This window comes from Sciurus vulgaris, assembly GCF_902686455.1.
Source record: "Sciurus vulgaris genome assembly, chromosome: 5".
Classification (NCBI taxonomy): Eukaryota; Metazoa; Chordata; class Mammalia; order Rodentia; family Sciuridae; genus Sciurus; species Sciurus vulgaris.
The window spans coordinates 51,957,925-51,973,207 of NC_136465.1; the positions used below are offsets into that span (position 1 = coordinate 51,957,925).

The window sequence follows — 15,283 nt, forward strand, 5'->3', positions numbered from 1 at the left end:
GTTTGCATGTATGATGAATGTGTATCAAATCGAGTGTGATTCTGCTCAGCTCAACTCTAGGGCTGTGAGGAACTGTAATAACATTCTGCCTGGAGCTTTCCTGGTGCTTTGAACAAATAACAAGTGAGTTGTTTAAAATCCGTGAGAATGCATTTTAATAAGCTACTCTTATGACCACATAGTGGGTCAGTAGGGTTCAAGTTCTGTCCATTATTGTGAAGTTACTCCAGTTTCAACTTTATGAACTACCAAGCACTTTTATTATTTTTCCTTCCCCCAAATAAGCCTTGTATCCTCACTTGAGTTTGAGGAAACCCTCATGAAGCAGAATAGTGGGGTTGGACTGGGTTCACTCTGTAGCCCCTGCCATCTATAATTTGGTGGTTATACAAACTTTGTCAATTAGACAATTGTATTTTTCCCTGCGTGCCCTTGATAGCATGCCTCTTGCTTTGCCTGACTTCAATGCTGTCCTTCAACTTGGCTCTTCTTTGCTTTCCAGGAACCGCTCACATATCTATAATGGGTATGAAACACTTTCTGTTCCCTGTGGTCTTTTCTCACCAGAGTGCATTCCACCCTCAGCAACCCAAGTTCCCACTAATCCATTTCTGCTTTCCATTCTCTGATGGCTCACAATCTGAGCCCAAAGCTTGACTAAAACAGAACATTTACACCCAGGAGTTCCATCCCGCGTGGGTGACTCCTACCTATCCATCTCTGTGTCTGTGCCCATGCCACCGTGTTTGTGGTCATCACTGCATGAGCGGTTGTGATTCCATCCTGTCAGTTCCAGATCACAAGGCCAGGACCCTCACTGCTAATGGCCATCAATGACAGGCAAGGGCAAGGACCCAGGCTCCAACTCCAGTTCAGGCAAAGAAGAAGAAATGAAGAGGCGTGTAGGCAGCTAATTCACCAGTAGCTTAAACTTCTTTGTCATGAAGCTTTAGAAAAAAATGAGGTTTCAGGGACCATGTTACAAACAAACAAACAAAAAACCCTATAGCCCTTCAAAATGAGTGGCTTCTATCCCAGTGTAGTTTATCACTCTGTATTGGCAGAGTGGGAAAGAACAGTAATGACTCTTTGCTATCACTGCACACCCTAGAAGGTCTGATCTGCAATGAGACTTGTGAAGCTAAGAAAGTTCTTTCTGGCTCTTATCTTTCCTATAAAGTCTGGTATGGGCTAAGTTAGGAGCTGACCACTCTACACTGTACATCAGGGCTGGACAGAGTCACAGCTAATGATCCCCTTGAAGCATTAGAGACCTCCCTGTGCAAGCATTAAGAGGTGGAACAGGAAAAGCACTTTTTTCAGGTCTCCAGTCTGTCACTCACTTGAGCTTGTGTTCTTTCAGGGGAAGAACTTGTTGGCTCCAAGGCTGAGAAGCCAGATTCCAGGGACTTGGATGAAGAGAAAGAGCTGTTGGATTTTGTGCCGAAGCTAGACCAAGTGTAAGAAAGGGCTCACTGGAGGGGTCACACCCTAGATGGCCAAGGCACAACCCTGCAGCTCAGAGTAGGATTGTGGATTGAGGAGAAGTCACAAGGACAGGCCCAGGTGTGCTGCCAATATGGATGGAAGGCTGACAGACCAGGCTGCTGCACACCAGCACCTTGACCAGCAAGCACGTGCACAGAGACCTCCCTCGCAGTGCACTGTCTAGTTGGGTCTCTTCGCTTCCAGCATCCCTGACATCCAACTTTCTTCCCTCACACTCACAGACTCACATTCACACCTCTTCTCCTTCTCATGCATGCTCAGCTTCTCCTCCAGAATAATCCTTGGAGAAAGGTTCAAGTTAGAAACTTGCCAAGCTAATATCAAACACTGACCACATCTCTGGGTCCGTGAGGTACCTTAGAGAAAACCCACAGAGGTTCTCTGTCCACCCAGAACCCATTTCTCAGTCCTTCCTCTGTCTGATGTGAGTTATGCCACCATAGATCCATTTTTCCACAGAGATGTTTTGCAAAAAAATCTATAATCAACCCCTTTTTAGAAACACTGGGGTGTTTCCCGTGGCTTACACAAAACCAGACAGCAGGAGAGTAGGAAGGGAAAGTATAAGGAAGTTTAATGAGCTTGTGTTTCCTAAATATCTGTTAGGAAAAAAATATAGAACTTGGACCCTGGCTGTAAAGATTCATTTGGCAGGATCAAAACCCACACCAAGTGCAATATAGATTGATGTATTTGGGAGGACCAAGTAAGGGTCCTATTAGCAGGCACTAGAGAGCTACAGAAAGGGACAAATGAGTGTGGTCTGGAAGAGGTGGAAGAATTTCATGGAGGAGGAGGGTCTTTCCAAGAGATACTAAGGGCAGCTAGGCTCTGCAGGGGCATGAGGGAGGAGACCGCTTCAAGTAAGTCTGCTCAATGTGTGGAATCATCTTATTGCCCATGCAAGTGGGTATTGAGGCTGAGGTGAGGGGTGGGGTGCTAGATCATTACAAAGGTACTGAGGTCTTTCACTTAGGTCTCTTGGGAAAGATAGGGAGTGACTTCAAAAGATCTGCTTGTCGATTTTCCAATATTCCTGTTACACAGGGTGGAATCTCCAGCCATCCCCAGGATTCCTTGTGTCACACCTGAGACAGTGGTGATTCGATCTGAAGAGCCAGAACAGGTAAGAAACACCATTTCTCTTTTATTCCCATTTGCAGAGTGAAGATAGGACCCGGACAATGCTTATTTTGAGATGACCTGTGGGACAATAGGGGCTAGCACCAAAAAACTTATGTGCTTCCAAAGCACTTTTAGGCCTGTGATTCCATGTGGTCCATGTAGCCCCATATTGTCCGCATTCTCATTATCCCAGTTGTGAATACCGTGGGACTCAGGGAGCTCCAGGGTGTAGGAAACACCATAATAATAGTCTAATGATGAGTGAGGTTGAGAACTGACACCAGCAGTTCTGGCTCCAAAGCCCATGTTCGTGGCCAAACCTCTCTGCACATACTCTCTGCACTCTGGGGCAGCCAACTGGAAAGGAAGCCCACCTGTGGTGGGTAGAGTGCAGCCTGCACATCCCACAAAGCTCTGGGCGAATTACAGAACTCTGTGCTCCTCTCTCACAGTCATAAGAGGGAACAGCTTCTATCTCACCTTCCTCCAAGGAATTCTGAGAGCCAGAAACACCAATAAAGACAAAAAGGAGATGCCAAAGAGCTGCTTTGGGTGTAGGACATTATTCATTATGGTACCCTGTTTTGTGGTTTCCAAGATTGCCACTTGAATTTGTCCAGAAAAGCAGGGATCAGAGGTAGGAATTTATCCCTCTTAATTTTATGCTATTGGCACTATTTTCTAGGACAGGGGAACTTCCTAGGGAGAAATGAAGGTGGTGCAGTGTTTAAGGTTGGACATCACTGTCCCAAGGCCTGATAGCTGAGCCAGTCATGATTGTTAGATTCTAGGTGAAGTTAATTTCTTCCTTTGTTCCCTAAGTGGTGTCTGTCTCAAAGCAGCAGCCATATCCCTGAACCCAAAAGTGGCACATAGGCACATAGGCTGGCACATAGGAATAAGCCAGCCATATGGCTGCCCAGTGGCAGGGTATATCACAGCAATGCAACATGGGTGTCACTGGATGGCATTTGAGAGAGAAATATGGCCCTGGTAACTGCTGTGGCATATTCCCTGGATGCTGCTATCCAAAGACAGCAATGAGAACCAACTGAGTAGACCTGGGTTCTGTTGTTTCCTGACCAGCTCATTGTCTTCAAATCTGTGTGTGTGTGTGTGTGTGTGTGTGTGTGTGTGTGTGTGTGTGTGTGTGTGTGTTTGAGAGAGAGAGAGAGAGAGAGAGAGAGAGAGAGAGGGAGACTGAGGTTCAAACCCAGGGCCTACCACTGAGCCACACCTTCAGCATCTCTCTTCAACTCTCCTTAAGTCATAAACTCACATCAGTGGCACTTCACTAGAGTCCCACTAAGTGCCCTGTCTAGGGTGCAGCATATCCTATATGAGAGGACCATGAACATCCGCCTCCTAGGAGTTGCTATCCAGCTGGGAAGAGTGGACCTGGACACATGAGACCAGGTAGCACAGAGGGCAGGAAGGGTAGTGAAGTGCTCAATGACATGATGTGAGTAAGCCCTTCCAGAATGCAGAGAAGGAAGACTAGAGTCAACAGGACGGCTCCATAGAGGAGAAAGGACATGAAAAATAGATGATTGGAGTAGCCAAGGCTGGGGGCAAGAATGATCTGGACCAGAGGGAGAGGATGAATAGAAGCAGAGTTAAGAATCTATCTAGAGGCCACTGAGGCCACATGGAGACCCTGCTGGGTCTCTGGAGTCCTGTGGTGTTCAAGGCCCTATTACGAGGCAGCCCCTTGGCCCCTTCAGTTGCAAGGAATGTCCCCCTTCCACAGAGGAAAAGACAGGAAGCCCCAAAAGGCCTGGTGTGTTCACTTCCTGTACCTCAGATGCCTACCAGGCAAGTAGGTGGGAGGGATGGTGCAGGGTCCAGGTTCAACTCTATAGGAAAAGCCATTCTACCTGGACAGAGCTTCTCCAAGGGGGCACTGTGGGAGGGAACAGTGGGCAGGTGGGCAATGGATGCAGCTGGCAGGGGACCTAGAACCAGACTGAAGAGCAGGGACTCATTCCATCTGTTCCCACACTCTGCTCCAGGATCTGGAGCCAAGAAGAGGCCAGCAAGGTGGGAGGAAGCCAGTGCTTCCCTTTAGACCCCAGGAATTCCTTGTCCCAAAAGAGTGAGGGGGTGAGCATGTGAAAGCACTTTCTCCATGGGGCCACTCCAGGGCTTTCGTGGCCTGCTGCAGGGTTCAGGTCGCTCAGGGGAGACAGGGGGCCCTTTTCTCCTCTTTAGGCATCTAAAGAATATGATGAAGACTCACTCATCCCCAGCAGCCCCGCCACGGAAACCTCAGACAACATCAGCCCAGTGGCCAGCCCTGTCCACACAGGGTGAGTGACACAGGACTCTGGGACCCGCTCTGTCTGTCTTCTGGGTGGCGGGGGCGGTGTGGCAAAGGTGCCCAACATGGATCTGCCTGTGCCTCCAGGTTTCTGGTGAGCTTCATGGTCGATGCCCGAGGAGGCTCCATGAGAGGAAGTCGCCACAATGGCCTGAGGGTGGTTATCCCCCCACGGACCTGTGCAGCACCCACGCGTATCACCTGTCGCCTGGTCAAGCCCCAGAAGCTGAGCACGCCACCCCCGCTGGCTGAGGAGGAGGGCCTGGCCAGCAGGATCATCGCGCTGGGGCCCACGGGGGCCCAGTTCCTGAGGTGAGACGCTGCTTCGAGGGGCATGTGGGCAACATGTGGCCCTAACCCAGTCCTGTCCTGGCCACCCCTCTGCTGCCACCTCAGCAGCAACCACTTAGAACCACCTCGCCACAGGGCAGAGCTGCAGGAGCATCATATTTCTCTGCTCTCATGACAGAGAAGCAGAACCCAGAGCCTCACTCTCCTTGCCCTGCTCCCTCAGGTACTCCGAGTCCATAGCAGAGCTTGCTCTCTCAGATCTTACTGTGGCTCGAGAGAGGGAATGGAGAGGGGCTACTTTGGGGACCTCCATGGTGTAATTATGTATACACTGAAGTGGTGGCACTAGAAGGCAGCCCCTACAGCACTGTCCCTCAGGACCACAAGTTGAATGGACTTCAGGTGCCTATTCCTCACCTTCTCTGAAGCAGACTAAGTCTGCTTGGAGCTTTCTTGTCCTTCAGACAGCAGCATCCAGGGGTGTAATGTTGGGACAGGTCCAGCCTTCCCATCTCCATCCGCCCTCCTGTCACTTGTCATTTGCAAAGCTTTCTTATTGATTTTCTCCTTAAATGTAACCCTTAAGTCCTACCTCCAAAAGAAATGTCATTATAGCCATTTAATAGATGAGAATGCCAAGGCTCAGAGACCTATGTAGGGATATCACATGTTTTTTGTTTGTTTGTTTGTTTTAGGGAGTTGTTTTGTTTGTTTGTTTTGATTTTTGTGTGTTTTATTGGTTTTCTGTTTGGTTTGCTTTTGTTTTTGTTTTTGTTTTTTGTACCAGAGATCAAACCCAGGGGCACTTAACCACTGAACCACATCACCAACTCTTGTTATATTTTATTTAGAGACAGGATCTTGCTGAGTTGCTTAGGGCCTTGCTAAGTTGCTAAGACTGGCTTTGAACTCACAATCTTCCTATCCCAGCCTCCCAAGCCGCTGGGATTACAGGCATGCTCCACCATGCCCAGCGTTCACATGGATATTTGTAATCAGGTCTGAGGGTGAGATCATTTGGCCGAGCCTCAGCAATGCACACAGGACAGGAGAGTTGCTGTCCGTGCACCTGTGCCTGCCCTACCTGTCACTGCAGGCTCATGGGGAGCCTCAGGAGCCTGAGACACGTCTATTCCACTCCAGAGAACTACCGAGAGGGGGCCTCCACTGTGGCCATGGGACCCCCTTTTCCTTCCAGGCAGAAGTTAACTGCCCCTTCCCCATTGTGTCCTGGACCACCTACACATGCAGAGAGCAATCTGCCCACCATCTGTTCTGTCTCTGTCTCAGCCCTGTGATTGTGGAGATCCCCCACTTTGCCTCCCATGGTCGTGGGGACCGCGAGCTTGTGGTTCTGAGGAGTGAAAATGGCTCTCTGTGGAAGGAACACAAGAGCCGCTCTGGAGAAAGCTACCTGCAACAGATCCTCAATGGGATGGACGAAGGTAACAGAGTCCCAGGGAACCAGGTCCCTCACTTTTGGAAGACAGAATTTGAGGCTGCATGTTTGGGCTCTCAGGGCTGCTGGGGGTTTGGAAAGCCACAAGAAGCTAGGAATTGGCTCCATGTAGTCAAGCTCTGGGTTCCCAGGTCATGTGAGTGGGTGCCCTGCCTGCAACCACACCTAGAGACTGGGCCTCTAGGCCTGGGTGCTTCTTCCTGCAGGCCACCTCTCTGCCAGTCACAGGGAGGGTGCATGCCCTGTGTCCTGGAGATGAGGCGGCTCGGGCCACCATAGTGACTGATCCTGAGCTCAGGATGACGAGCCGGGTGGCCTGGGCTGTGTGATTCCAGAGCTGGGGAGCCTGGAGGAGCTGGAGAAGAAGAGGGTCTGCCGCATCATCACCACCGACTTCCCCTTGTACTTCGTGATTATGTCGCGGCTCTGCCAGGACTACGACACCATTGGTCCTGAAGGGGGCTCTCTGAAGAGCAAGCTGGTGCCCCTGGTGCAGGCAACGTTCCCAGAAAATGCTGTCACCAAGAAAGTGAAACTGGCTCTGCAGGTGATGCAGACCCCTCCCTGCCAAGTCCTGGAGGGTGGAAGGAGCACAAGGCCCTAGGAAATCCACCTTCTTCCTGGGACGTCCCACACTCTGGGCCAATACCATAGAATTCTGTAGTAGGTTTTTGACCTAAAAGCTTAGAAAGTTGGGCAGGAGGGATGAGGCAGATGCCGCCTGTCAAGTCACAGGAAGTCCCACATCACACATTAAACTGCATGGCTGCCTGTGCTCAGCAGGAGGGAGTTCCTGCAAAGATGTGCCATCTCTGGGAAGGAGAAGCCGAAGGAAAAAGGGCTCAGAAAGGAGAACTAATCGGTAGCATCAGAGCTGGGGCAGATCCTGTGCTCAGCAAAATGAAGGTGGTGGTCCAGCAGTGGTGGACAGCCTCCCTCAGCAAGAGCCTTCACCCTGTGCATAGATGGCGCCATGCAGTCTTCTGTCATGTCTGCCCCTCTCCTGCCTGGGGCTGAGTGTCTTGCCTTTGGCACTTCACAGGCCCAGCCTGTCCCAGATGAGCTAGTCACCAAGCTCCTGGGCAACCAGGCCACATTCAGCCCCATTGTCACGGTGGAGCCAAGACGCCGGAAGTTCCATCGTCCCATTGGGCTTCGGATTCCACTCCCTCCTTCTTGGACTGACAACCCACGGGACAGTGGTGAGGGAGACACCACCAGCCTGCGCCTGCTCTGCAGCGTCATTGGTGAGAGGTTCCCCTTCACTACTGTCTCACTTTCTCAGCAGCAGTGACTCCTTCTGGAATACACTGGAGGGGAGAGAGACTGGAGACTGCAAATCCAGTAACCACCTTGGGGCTTTTTGACTTCTCCTGGGGGTGGTGTGCTCTTCCAAGAGATGGGGGGATGAGGCATCTGAATTAAAGTCCAGTGCCCTGTGGAAGAGCCCTCTGAGCCCTAGGAGAAGCAGGTGCTGCAGGTTGCTAGAAGAGAGGCAGGGAATGAGAAAACAGGTGTGCTCAGTGCTGCAGACCACGTAGATGTCATCCAGAAGTCCACCTCTGCCTTGTACACTAGGACCTTAGCACCAGGTTCACCTCCAAAAGAGTATCCCCCAGCCCCACTTCTGCTGGTGTTGCAGGCGGAACTGACCAAGCCCAGTGGGAAGACATAACAGGAACAACCAAGCTCGTGTATGCCAACGAGTGTGCCAACTTTACCACCAATGTCTCTGCCAGGTGAGGCGAGGCCCAGCCCAGCATCTCAGGCTTGTTCTTGAGGCTCCTTTACTGCCCCTCCACACAGAAGCCCCCTGCCCCGTCAGATGTGGCAGAGTCACCACCGTGTGGCTTGCAGTTTGTGCCTGACGGGATGGAGATGGAACTTTGTTTTCCTCGGGCATTCAGGAACGCATTCATTACTTGCCCTCTTTTTTAAGGTTTTGGCTGTCGGACTGTCCTCGGACTGCTGAGGCTGTGAACTTTGCCACTCTGTTATACAAAGAGCTTACCGCAGTGCCCTACATGGCCAAGTTTGTCATTTTTGCCAAAATGAATGACCCCCGGGAAGGGCGACTGCGTTGCTACTGCATGACAGATGACAAAGTGGACAAGACTCTGGAACAGCATGAGAACTTTGTGGAGGTGGCCCGGAGCAGGGACATAGAGGTATGCCTGGGTCCTTGAAGGCCTTTAACACTTCTCACAAGAAGGTAAAGCTCCAGAGTCTGCACACGGCACTTACTGCTGCCTTCTGGGAACATGATTGTGTTAGTCAGCTTTTGTTACTTTGACAGAATACCTGAGCAAAACAACTCCAAGAAGGACACATTTATATTGGCTCATGGTTTCAGAGGTTTCAGTCCCTAGTTACTTGGTTCTGTTGCTTTAGGCCTTTGGTGAGGTAGAACATCATGGCAGGAAGCAGGTAGTGTAATGGAACTCCTTACCTCATAGCAGCAGAAAGGTGTGGAGGGTGGGTCCCAGACAAGATATACCCTTCAAGGACACCCCCCCACAGTGACCTACTTCCTCTGACTAGACCCCATCTCCTTAAGTTCCTGCAACCCACCAGTGGATCAATTCATTGACAAGATTGGGGCCTCCTGATCCAATCACTTCACAAGAGTCCCACTTCTGAACGCTGTTGTGATGGGGACCAAGTCTTCATCACATGAGCCTTTTGGGGGACATTCCAGAACCAACCATAACAATGATGACCCGGAGCAGTCAGAAAGTCCTCCCTCCATGGAGAAGCAGGGGCTCCAAGGCTGTGTGTCTTCAGTTCCTCTCTTGAAAAGCATCTTTGATAAGCTAAAGCAAATGTGAGGGACACAACCATGTGTACTTTAGGAAGGTAGCAGATGACTGGCTCAGTGACTTGTGATGGTAAGAGTTGATGTTTATTGATGTTCTTCTGAATCTGATACTATTACAAGTGCTTTACATGCATAATCTTATAACTGTGGGTAACTTTAATGCCCCTGCTTTACATGTTAGAAAACTTAGCCCTGAAGAGAGAGGTTAAGTTACTAGTAACTAACCCAAGTTCACACAGCTGAGCAAATGGCAGTGGTCCGATGTCTCCAAGTTGTACTGACTCCAAAACCTACACTTCTACCTGCTCTACTAGGGTTTGGTAGCAGATGGGGAAGCAGGGGAGATGGATACACAGATGATACAAGGTGTCGAAGGATGACAATGAGATTTGGACCTATAGCTGATCCCAAGTTACCCATTCATGTTAAGATATATAATAAGCCAGGAACTTCCTAAGGGTCTGGCCTCAGAACCTGAACTGATCTGAACCCTCTTGAGGAAGGCTAAAGACACTATGGGAAAAGCACGGGCTAGGACTCTGGGACCTGGTTCTATGCCGTCTCCAGCACTGCCTGGGCTAAGCAATTATTCTCTCTGGACCTCAATTTCTGCAACTCTCAAATGGGTTCATGAGAATGGCAGTTGAGAGCATTATGTACACAAAAAGGATCATTGTTATAGGTGAAATTAAAATATATCATGGTCTTTCTGACACCTCTCAGGAGTTCAGAACCTTTGGACAGATGTAAAAACAGACCCAGAATTTTTTTTCAGAAGCTGTATTGTGATTCCTAGTGGAGTTCTGGAGTTATAGCAATCCTGATCAACTGCCTAGGGGCATAAGAAAATTCCTGCATACTATGAAATCTTTTGGGGCAAGGAAGCATGACTCATTCATCATAACCTTGTCAATAAAGCCTTTTCCAAAACAAATAGTGGGGTTTCTCAGAACACACTCCTGTGTGGCCTGCCATCCCGCTGTGAATCTACCTGACTTGCATGGGGTGGGAAAGACCAGAATTTAAAGGCAGGACATCTGAGCATTTCTACCTGACAAGCTGTATTTGCTTTTCCTTTCCTACAGGTTTTGGAAGGAATGCCCCTTTTCGCAGAACTTTCTGGCAACCTGGTACCTGTCAAGAAAGCTGCCCAGCAGCGGAGCTTCCACTTCCAGTCATTCCGGGAGAACCGTTTGGCCATACCTGTAAAGGTGCTGGCCTCCTCTTACTGGTCTCTCCTCTGGATCTAGAAAGCTGGGAGGTGAAAATCTCTAAGCCAGCCACCTAGTTAGACCTGCTGAACCTTCTTTTGTGTTTGAACTTAGGTGAGGGACAGCAGTCGAGAACCAGGAGGGTTCTTATCATTTCTGCGCAAGGCGATGAAGTATGAGGACACCCAGCACATCCTCTGCCACTTGAACATTACCATGCCCCCCTGCACGAAGGTGAGCTGCCACCCGGGGAGGACCTTTGGCCAAAGATGGGTTACCCTAATGAGGTCCCCACACAGATCCCAGGACAAACACCTCCTCGGGGCCTTCTCCTGTTGAAACATGGCCTTCAGATTCCTTGAGGGACACAGAACATTTGACAGGTCCTCTGAGCATTTGTTCTGTGACCTGGCAGGGGCAAGTATACCCTGGCCCTCTCTGCCAAGCTCAGTCCAGCTCTGGTCATGTGACATGAGGAACAAATGTGTCAGATGGTTATAAGCTTATTCACTCTGTGAACTCTGAGCCTCCTGGGACATGAAGGTCAAGAGTCCTCCTCAGCTTCCCTTGTCTGAGGCTTCTGAGGCTTTGAATTGCATTTTGAGTTAGTTGCTCAAGGTTACCCAGCCATTGGGCAGCTGCTCTCCAGCCTCTTTTTCATTTACTCGCTTATCTTCCCCAGGGTGCTAGGCCCTCAAAGAAGGGGATCCTGGTGTCCTCAGCCACTGCAAATACCCAGGGTTTTGAGCTCAACAAAGTAGTCTTCAGCAAGTATGTTCATTTATCCATATCTGTCAGAGCGCCACAGTCACCACCTATGCTAGGGATTTCGGAGTGATCATGTCCTCAGAATGTCTCCATGTTCCTTGTTGGTGTTGTTTTGCTGTTGTTGTTGTTTTAATCATTAGCCTTCCATGCTAAACTAGAAAGAAGCAAGGTCACATTCATGTGACCATGAATCAGTTTCTCTTTTCTTTCTGGGGATGAGGGTAAACCAATACCTCTCTCCAGAGAGAAGTCCTACATCCTTGAGCAAACAGGATCTTATCGTTAAGCCTCAGGCCAGTGTCAGAAACTGATCTGTTGAACCTAAGGGAATCCAAAAAACTGAGTTTTAAGTTCAAACCCTAGCTCCATGGCCCATTTGCTGGTGCCTTTGGGAAAATTGCTTATCCTCCCTATGCCTCAGTTTCCTCATCAATGAAATGGGGATAATAATAATACCTATCTCATAGGTGTTTGTGGTTGGTGTGAGCATAGGGCCTTGTGCATGATAAGGGCTACATCAGTTTGCCATTATTCCTAATAAAGTATACAAGTTTCATCAACTTCCTTTTACTCCCACCTCTTCCTTCCACTCTGTGTTGAGCCTCTAAAGGAATGGAGCTACTTTACTATTGCCAGGACCACAGCATAAGGGCTCAAATCATCTCCTCTGAGAAGGGAGTATACTCAAAACCCAAAGCATCCTTTCTTTCATTTTCTTCTGCAGGGGAGTGGAGCTGAAGATAGGAAAAGGACCTTGACACCCCTGTCCCTGAGATACAGCATTCTCAGTGAATCAACACCGGGTATGAACCTCTTTGTTTTTGCTTACCCTAACTTTTTTTTTTTTTTCTTTAGTACTGGCGACTGAACCTCATGGTGTTCTCTACTGAGTAACATCCCCAGCCCTTTTAATTTTTTTTTACCTTTTATCACTTTGAGACAAGGTCTCACTAAGATCCTCCTGCCTTGGCCTCCCAAGTAGCCAGAATTACAGGCACACACCACTGTGCCCGGCTGCTTGCCCCCTTTCAAAGATCATAAGTGAGCCTATGATCCCTCTGCCCTCCGTGCAGTTTTCTCAGCCTGCTCTGCTGAAAGCATATAGAGCCTTTTACTTGGTCTCCACCTGATCCTTACAGATTCAGCCACCAGTATATATGGAGGTCCACCGTGTGACCCAAGCATCCATCCATCCAGGACATGTATGCATGCCTGTCAGTTTGTCCTGCTTAGGCTACTAAACCTAATCTAATAAACCTCCCCAGGTTTTCTCAGTGGGACAGATCGAGCAGATATGAAGATGGCTATTATATCAGAGCACCTCGGCCTCAGCTGGGCAGGTGAGTTGGGGAATTGGGGACAGAAAAGGACTTTGTGTCACCCCTACATCCCTTCTCCTTAATGAGCAATGGGCAAAGCATTTTCGACCCTTGTCTCCATCACCCATTGTGCATCTGATTGGTGTGTCCGGGGTAGTTCTCTTTGCCAAGCCATACCATTGGGTTCCAGTGGAAAGCATGGTGCTCTCTTCCTCCTCCCTTTCTGTCTAGTTTTCCTTTGGGGAAAAAAAAAAAGCAACTCTTGACTTTACAAAAGATCTCACAATGGGGCTGGGTTGAGTGCTTACCTACATATGCATACATATGTGCATGTGTTGTATGCACATGTTTTGATTCACTTTATCACTCTCTGGTCTTCCTCATCTTTGAAATCAGACTCTGTCCCTTGTAAATACCTGTGAGCAATAACAATAAAAATAGTAGGGAGGGGAGCTATAATTCTGCATTATTGCCATGCATTTAGATGAAAACTTTGATTTTAATTTTAAACATAAATAATGCCCTTTCCCAGAGACACAAAACTACAGCATTACCTTTCTCCCACCATTGGACCCAGGAGGAAAGTGAGTAGCCTCCCAGAGTGGCCATGCAGTGGGGCCAGCAACCTCAGCTCCCTCTTGGTTTAGGACTCCCTCTTGGTTCATCCTGTGTGCTCGGAGAAGCTGCTGACCTTGCTGGCTCATTCTCATCATCTCATATCTGAAGTCATGAAAGACGGACCTTGTTCATTTACTTGCTCACTCATTCTTTCAACACCTGTTTCAGGAGCAACCCTCCCTGTCCCATTTTCTGGGCATACAAAACTGTAGCTTCCTGCGCATCACCAGGGCCCTGGTAAGGAGAAATGGCAGATCCCTGTACTCACATGTGCTCTTGGTCCTTTGCTTGCAGAGTTGGCTCGGGAGCTGCAGTTCAGTGTGGAGGACATCAACAGAATCCGTGTAGAAAACCCCAACTCCTTGTTGGAGCAGAGCACAGCCTTGTTGAACCTCTGGATCGTCCGTGAAGGCGAAAACGCAAAGAGTCAGTATCATGGAGCTGAGGAGGCCTCATTCCACAGCCTCGCAGGGACCTACTCCTCGCCCAAGTTGCTCTTCCTTCCAGTTCCACCCCTGATGTTGGTCTTTGTGATCTCTCTCTCTCTCTCTCTCTCTTTCTCTCTCTCTCTCTCTCACACACACACACACACACCCCACTCACAGCCAAAAGGTCTTCTAGGCAATCCTGCCAGAACACATTGTCAGTGAATCTTGACCTTAGTCTTTCTCCCATCCTGATAAAAGAGAAAAATTGCCCCAGGACTCCTGATAACAGAATATATGTAGGCTCATCTTTAGTCTTCCTGTTGGACTTCTCATCCAAGCGAGGGTTGGCTCAGGGCAGAGTATGTGTGGGCCCAACCTCAGTCCAAAGCAGTTCCTTCCCCAGGCACATCTTTGTCCAACATGGAGAGAGATTTGTCTCACTCTCTTTTCAGAGTCTCCTTAACCAAATCCCTGTCCTCAGCGACACTAAGAGGAAATTGAATTGTTTCCATTTGCATCTCAAATCAATTGGCAAAGAGCCAGAATTTCAAAAGGACAGAATCTAAATCATTCTTATCCTTATTTTCTTACTGTACTCCTCTTCAATTACAAAACAAAAACAAAAAACAAAACACCAGTCTGTGTATGCTTTGCTTCTAAACTAGTCACTGAAGGGTTGGAGTGTAGTTCAGTGACAGAACACTTGCCTAGTGTTCATGAGGTTGTCACCAGCCCTGCAAAAAAAGGGGGTGATGGCACTGTTTTGGAAAAGAGCTATTGTAGCATTTAAAAAAAAAAAAAAAAAAAAAAAAAAAAACCCAAAGAAACATTTTGTGTTGATTCTGACAGAAGAAAGGTCCCTCTACCTTCTCCCATCACCCTCCTGGCCAGTTTTCAGGCCTGCAGTACATTCCCTGGCTGCTCTAGAAGCATTTGGATTCACTCTCAGGCACCTCTTCTCTTCTTTCTTCTGACAGTGGAGAATCTGTACACAGCTTTGCGGAACATTGACCGCAGTGAGATAGTGAATATGTTGGAGGGCTCAGGCAGACAGAGCCGCAATCTGAAGCCAGACCGCCGGCACGCAGACCGGGACTACTCCTTGTCACCCTCCCAGATGAATGGTGAGTTTCCTCTGGAATGAGGCAGGGCTGGCCTGGATCTTCCAGGCACCAGCTCTCAAGGCCCCTTCCCAAGACACTTCATCCTTCAAAACCATTTCTCCCCCACTTCTGGGGAGGTTTTGTTTGTCCAAGTGAATTCCTCCTCCCAGGGAGAACAGAGGCAAGCGAGAGAGACAGGTGGCACACACCTGTGCAGGTGGCACACCCCCATCAAGCCACCTGCCTCTGTAAACACATGCAGAATGTCTCCCAGGCCTCACCATCAGCACTGGGGTCCCAACAAGTCCAGATGT

The 15,283-nt window shown here is 49.0% G+C and overlaps 1 protein-coding gene across 5 annotated transcripts in view; it reads left to right on the top strand.

Moving 5' to 3' along the window:
• Positions 1-15,283, top strand: part of ANK1 (ankyrin 1) — a 205,488-nt gene that overhangs the window by 161,403 nt on the left and 28,802 nt on the right. For all 5 annotated transcript variants that reach the window (XR_013764114.1, XM_079142135.1, XM_079142138.1 and 2 more), the window contains exons 23-38: positions 503-526; positions 1,364-1,460; positions 2,557-2,635; positions 4,846-4,943; positions 5,042-5,266; positions 6,536-6,690; positions 7,040-7,251; positions 7,747-7,951; positions 8,347-8,443; positions 8,644-8,872; positions 10,608-10,733; positions 10,848-10,967; positions 12,226-12,304; positions 12,767-12,841; positions 13,733-13,864; positions 14,844-14,990. Coding sequence is in view for 4 of the 5 variants with exons in the window: in XM_079142135.1 (XP_078998261.1) it covers positions 503-526; positions 1,364-1,460; positions 2,557-2,635; positions 4,846-4,943; positions 5,042-5,266; positions 6,536-6,690; positions 7,040-7,251; positions 7,747-7,951; positions 8,347-8,443; positions 8,644-8,872; positions 10,608-10,733; positions 10,848-10,967; positions 12,226-12,304; positions 12,767-12,841; positions 13,733-13,864; positions 14,844-14,990 (2,100 nt within the window). In the remaining variant the exon portion in view is untranslated. The remainder of the gene's footprint in view (positions 1-502; positions 527-1,363; positions 1,461-2,556; positions 2,636-4,845; positions 4,944-5,041; positions 5,267-6,535; positions 6,691-7,039; positions 7,252-7,746; positions 7,952-8,346; positions 8,444-8,643; positions 8,873-10,607; positions 10,734-10,847; positions 10,968-12,225; positions 12,305-12,766; positions 12,842-13,732; positions 13,865-14,843; positions 14,991-15,283) is intronic.